This window comes from Meles meles, chromosome 3 (assembly GCF_922984935.1).
Source record: "Meles meles chromosome 3, mMelMel3.1 paternal haplotype, whole genome shotgun sequence".
NCBI lineage: Eukaryota > Metazoa > Chordata > Mammalia > Carnivora > Mustelidae > Meles > Meles meles.
Genome location: NC_060068.1, coordinates 112,451,062 through 112,457,511, shown reverse-complemented (window position 1 = coordinate 112,457,511; position 6,450 = coordinate 112,451,062). Strand labels below are relative to the sequence as shown.

General features: G+C 54.2%; 1 protein-coding gene across 1 annotated transcript; it reads left to right on the top strand.

Moving 5' to 3' along the window:
- Positions 1-3,466: 3,466 nt before the first annotated feature.
- Positions 3,467-5,618, top strand: IL13 (interleukin 13). The gene is given in 5 exon segments (XM_045998654.1): positions 3,467-3,520; positions 3,523-3,756; positions 4,740-4,793; positions 5,034-5,138; positions 5,483-5,618. Coding segments are annotated over 5 exon segments (555 nt in total). The 3' UTR covers positions 5,591-5,618.
- Positions 5,619-6,450: the final 832 nt, after the last annotated feature.

The window sequence follows — 6,450 nt, the reverse complement described above, 5'->3', positions numbered from 1 at the left end:
GGGTTGTTTGTCAACAACTGAAGGCTCTGAGATTTTATCTAACTTGCATGGTAACAAGTTAACAAGTTCATGGATGCTGGCAGAAGACACAACACCCGGAGAACAGAGACGCAGAAGTTATTATGTACAACGACAGTATTATTGTTTTATTTTTGTCCTCCAGAACCCCAGTTCTCACAGTGTGGTACCAAGGAAGCCAGCCAACACCTGAGTACCCAGTGGGTTGCACTGCAGGAAAAGAAGCCTGAGCTTAGGGAAAATGAAGTTTTAACAAGGGACAGCAAGTCTGCCTGCCTTTTGTTGTTGAGGAAGATGCTATGCTGCTGTGTTCAAGGCTGTTCCTTATACAAGCATCCTTAAAAAGATACCGAGGAATGAAGAAGGGCACTTAGTGCCTCACTCACAAGTCATACAGAAATGCAACAGATCCACGGGGAACTCATACTCAAAACTGTCGTGGTTTTTTCTTTGTTTGGTTGGTTGGTTTTTACAATTAACCTCCCTGAATTTTTCTTTTAAATGCACACACACACACATATAACCTTCATAAATATAAAAATCAACTAAGTCAGGTATTTTAAATTATTAAAACAACCCGCCTAATCCTTACTCCCACGGACTGGGGATCTTTTCTCTCCAAAGGTGAAACAACGTGGGAGAAAATTGGGAAAGGATGTTTCGTGGAACTTCAGGCAAAGCGGGCTAGTCCTGAGGCGGGGCCATCTTAACCCCGACGATCAGACCCAGGCATAGAGCAAGACCCTGAGGCCGCCAACCCCGCCCTTCCCTGTGCAGGTCCCTCCCAGGCTGGTTCTGCCACCCGCTTGAGCGCGGGTCCGGCACCTGCAAGGCCGGCATCTGGCGCCCACGCCTGTAGGACAGTTACAAGCATCCACGCGTGTCGAGGGCGTGGAGCAGCCTGTTCATAATTTGTGTTGATCACAGTTATCGGAGGTGTGAATGGAGTCCCCTGAAAGTAAAGAAATACGAACAGAGAGGGAGGACGTAGCCAGGGCGGGGGGTCTTATCTCAGGGCTGAAGGCCAGAACGGGTCACCCGAGCCCCGCTCGGATGACGCGGCCCCGATGCCTTTGGTGGCAGGTTGGGACAAAGGGTGGACTGCATCCTCAGCGTCAGCAGATCCCCACCCCCACCCTGCCCCGCCAGGTGCAGGTGGCTGGCCTCACGCCCCCCTCGCCGGTGCTTGGAGTACTGGAGGACCGGCGTGTGCAGCTGGCTCACGTCCCGCCTGGCGCTGGGTGCCATCAGTCCCGCCTTGGCCGCTTCCTCGCCCGGCCTGGGACCTTAGCTCACCAGCGGCGGGGGCGGGTGCTTCTCAGCTTGGCGAAGTCACCCTCCCCCGGGCAACGCCACCACCCGAGGCCGCGGAGGAGGGCCAAGCAGTGCGGATCCCGTTTATCAGCCCCATCTCCCATTACATAAGGCCCCTATCTCCGCGGGCCATCAATGCGACCGCCCAGCCAGCTTGCCTTCTCCCACGCGCGGGGGCGCGCCTGCCCACGGCTCCCCGCATCGGTTTGGGGTCCTGGATCCTGGGGATTGGGGGACGTTGACTCATCTTGGTGCAGAGCTTTGGGACTTCGGCATCCCACGGCAGTTCCCTGCTCCTTCCCTCAACACGGAGACCCCATTCTACAGATGCGGAACCGGGTCCACAGAGGTGTCATACAGCCAAGTAACAGTGCTCCAGCCACTGGGCCGCCCGCCAGGGTCAGGGGCTGGCTTCTGGGTGTGAGGGCCAACAAGTGGGCTGGGAAGCTTGGGAATTGGCCAAAAGGGAGGGTGGGAGGAGAGAGTGGGCAAGGCTGGGAAGCCTGGGAGTAGGAGCAGAAGCACCACTTGCGAGCCCCCTGTGAGGAGGTTCAGCCTCACCAGGAGTAGGACAAAAGGAGCCTGAGAGGGCAGAGAAGGGGCCTGGAGGGGGAGGCACTGGTTTAGGGGAGGAAGTGGGTGAGGGAGACACCCTGACATCAGTACTCAATAGGCAAATGATGCGGTGTCTGTTGCAGGGGCTTCTGCAGGACTCTAGAGAAAGGAGGGAGAAGCAGGCAAATGGCTATCTGCAGTATCCCGGCAGAGGTGGGCTGTTCAGGGGAACCATGGAGTGGGGGCAGGTGCCCTCCACAGCCTTCAGTCTGCATAAACCTGGGTCCCCCAGGGATGACAGCTTTGTCCCACAGACACTGGTGGGCAGAGGCGGTTGCCCCAAGTCTCAGTGGCACTGGGAACAGTTACACTTTCCAACCTGGGCTAAAGTTAGTCCTGCCTCCGACCAGCCTCGCTGGTTTAGGGCTTCCCATTAGGATGGGCCCACACTGAAGGCCTGAGTTGGGGGCTCTGTGTTTAGGCTCCCCATGCTCAAAATTATCATCAAAGCAACTTTAAAACCTTTCTTTTTTTTTTTTAAGATTTTACTTGACAGACAGAGGTAGGCAGAGAGGCAGGCAGGGGGTGGGAAGCAGACTCCCCACTGAGCAGAGATTCCCCATGTGGGACTCGATCCCAGGACCCTGAGATCATGACCTGAGCCAAAGGCAGAGGCTTTAACCCACTGAGCCACCCAGGTGCTCCAAAGCACCTGGCTGGCTCAGTTGTTAAGTGTCTGCCTTTGGCTCAGGTCATGATCTCAGGGTCCTGGAATTGAGTCCCACGAGGGGCTCCCTGTTCATCAGGGAGTCTGCTTCTCCCTCTCCCCCTATTCGTGCTGTGCTCTCTCAAATAAACAAAATCTTGGGGGGTGGGGAGAGGTCACAGAAGGATCCCTGACTCTGACTGGATCTTTCGTTGGAGACCTGGGAATCTGAACCTCTTATAATCCGTCCCACAGTGGAGCCAACAGGGAATCGGGTGGAAGAAAAAGAATGAGTTTTGTATCCAAATCAAGTATGAGAGACCAGTTCATTGAAAAATAAAACCCCCCGGGGCGCCTGGGTGGCTCAGTGGATTAGGCCGCTGCCTTCGGCTCGGGTCATGATCTCAGGGTCCTGGGATCGAGTCCCGCATCGGGCTCTCTGCTCAGCGGAGAGCCTGCTTCCCTTCCTCTCTCTCTGCCTGACTCTCTTGTGATTTCTCTCTGTCAAATAAATAAATAAAATCTTTAAAAAAAAAGAAAAAGAAAACCCCCAAATTCACACATCTGTTAGACTGTAGTCATAGCCCTGTCGACTGAACACTTCTGTTCCCAAACACTTCTGTAAACCAAAAGGATCTGAGGATAGGAGCTGGGCAGACATGCCGGGTAGCTACCAAGCAAAACTGCCACAGTTCCGGCTGGCATGGCTGACACCAAGCTGCCCTGAGGGCCCTCTCCCCCACCCCTGGAGTAAGCGCATCCATATCTTGGGAAGGGCTCTAGACCCCTCTCAATTATAAGTCCACAAGAAATCAAACTCTTTCCTTTGTGCGACGCTGGATTTTCCACAAAGTAAAATCAAGATGAGTAAAGATGTGGTTTCTAGATAGTACTCGACAAAGCGGAGACCAGGGTTGGAGGCGTCATCACTTTGGCCTATAAAAGCTGCTGCAAGAGGCCAAGGCCACAAGCCACTCAGCTTAGGCCAGCCTACGAGTCTCCTCCTCGCTCCTCCTGTGTTGGCTTTCAGCCCCATGGCGCTCTGGTTGACTGTGGTCATTGCTTTCACCTGCTTTAGTGGCCTTGCCTCCCCAGGACCTGTGCATAACTTAACAACCACCAAGGAGCTCATTGAGGAACTGGCCAACATCACCCAGAATCAGGTGAGTACCCTCTGGCCAGGGCCCTAGCTCTGAGGGTGTTGGAGGGTACTGGTCATGGCTCAGGCCATGAAGGCTGGGCCCAGTGGTAAAAGCCCCATGGACCAGGATGCGCCCAGCCATGAGGGACAAGAGCCGGGGGTGGGAGGCAGCAGTATGGATGGACCCATAAAGGGGTTTGGTGGAGCCCCCAGGGACCATCTGTTCCCCTGGCCTGGCCCTACCTGCTATGGCCAGCTCCTACTGAACCATTCAAGAAGAGGAAAGCAGAGAGGCATCAGCACTCTTCTAGGACTATTTAGCATTTCCCATCTGGTTTGAGTGGAATAATGGGGCCACTAATCACAGCATTTTGGGTAAGCCCATTCTTGTAGGATTCATTGGTATTCAGCTCCTGTCCCTAGTGGTGACAGCTCATACTTTCTGGGCAATAACTGTGCGCCAAGCCTACTGCTGGGTGCTTTTTCATCTCATTCCATCACTGCTAACCACCTCCAAAGGCAGGTGTGATGACCCTATTTGACTGAGTCTCGTTAAGGTTAAAACCAGATTCAGATCAGGCCTGGCTGATACCCAGCACCCATGCTCCAAACTGCAGTGTTCCCCAGCTCAGAAGGCAGGGTCTTATATACCAGCCTCCACCCTTCCCCATCTGACTGAGCTGGCCACCCTTTCCTCCCTCCCCTGACGCCATCCTGACTCCTCCCTGGAGATGTCCTAACTGACCGGTCAGATGTTTTCTCTGCTGAGGCCCTGGCTGCAGAAAGCTTCACACAAGACTTGTCCCTTACTGGTTGTGTCCCTCAGATTTTTCTCTCTCAGCCCCAGGGCCCTGGGCAATGGTCTCACTGACTATGCAGAGCAGGAAGTGAAGCTCAGGAACACTGGGGAGTCCCAGGCCTGGCTCTGTGCTAAGGCAGGGCTGCCTGTGGGGCCAGATCCCTGTGGAGACATGGCCTGGGCTTACTGCCTTTTTGCTCCCTCAGGCATCCCTCTGCAATGGCAGCATGGTGTGGAGTGTCAACCGGACCGCGGGCATGGTAAGGACCCCCTGGACACTGTGGGGGACGGAGCTGAGGCTGTAGGTCCTGTGCTGGTGTTCTCTGAGCCACACTCACATGCCTCGGGGGTTCCTAGCAAGCTTCAAAAGCTGCTCACAGTTTGGAGCCCTCCCACCACCTCTAGCAAGGCTCTCCGCCTCTTTCTCCTGTAGATTCAGTGAAAGTGGGGGGGGGGGGCAGCCGGCAGGGCCTAACACCTCCGTGTTCTTCTCCCTGCAGTACTGTGCAGCTCTGGAATCTCTGATCAGTGTCTCCAACTGCAGCGCCATCCACAGGACCCAGAGGTTGCTGAAATCACTGTGTGCTCAGGATAACTCGGCAGAGGTAAGGCCCTTTGCCCTGTACCCCCAACCCTGCATCCACTCCTGCCAGCCCTGGTTGCTCCTGGGGAACCTGGCTGAGCATCAGAAGGCAAGCGTCCACTCTGGGGGTGGGTCCACTGTGGCTGCAGCAACACAGTCTTTGGGATTTCCAGGATCCGGGGTCGTGGGCTCCTGACTCCTACCTGAGCTTCAGTTTCCACATCCATGAAATGTGGGTAATAACAGTACCCACTTCATGGGGGCTTTTGTGAGGCTTAAAGAAGCCAGTTCCTGGAAAGCCCCTGGTGAGAGCTGGTCATCTTCACTCTGGCATCCCCCTAACAGGCTGGTCTCTTTGTCCTGCAGCAGATCACCAGTGAGCGCAGCCAGGACACCAAAATTGAAGTGATCCAGTTGGTGAAAAACCTGCTCACCTATGCACGGGGCATTTATCGCCATGGAAATTTCCCATGAAGCGTGAAAACCTAGCATCCTTATTCACAGAGGCAGACCTGACCATTTAAGTTACAGATTCCTTTTTCTTTCAGATGTCACAGATTTCTTGTTGGGGTAGGGTGCAGGGAGGGAGGGAGACACGATTTCCTTAGCTTGGACCTCAGCCTTTGCCACCTGCCTCTGCCAAGCTGAGCCCAGCCGGTGGCCCTCCTCTCTCAGGCTCTACACTGACAAGGGGGAAACACTGCTTGGCAGGACTGCCCCCTCCTGAGACCAAACCTCTGCATTACAATGGGAGCCACCTTGGCAGACACACGTGGGAGGGGGTCTTGCTGTTCACAGGCACAGCTAAGGCAGACAGCAGCATCCCCGGCACATTTCTTCTTAGCCTTATTTATTATTGTGTGTTATTTAAACAAGTGTGTTCGTCTGTGCTGGGGACAGGGAGGGACTGTTGCCTCCAGAACCTGGAGCTGGGGGCCCGACAACGTGGGTGTTAGGAGTCCCTGGGAATAAGCACTGTGTATAAAATTCTGCTACCTCACTGGGGTCCTGGGGCCGACACAGGACAGGAGAGAGGACCAGAGAAGCTGCTCTTGTCTGCCAGGCAGCAGCTGGCCCTCAGCCAAAGAGTAATTTATTGTTTTTCCTTGTATTTAAAATTAAGAAATAAAATATGTTATCAAAGAGTTAATAATATATAGAAGCGCAGCCTAAAAGGTTGCATTGGGTGTGTGTGGCCTGGGGGGAAGGGTCACTGAATGTTCTTTCACTGACTTTGTCAAACTGGAAGCCAGAAATAAAGACAGTGACAAGACCTGATGATGGTTGTGTTTTACTTTGGCCTGTGGGGACCCTGAGACACTGAGGAGTTCTTT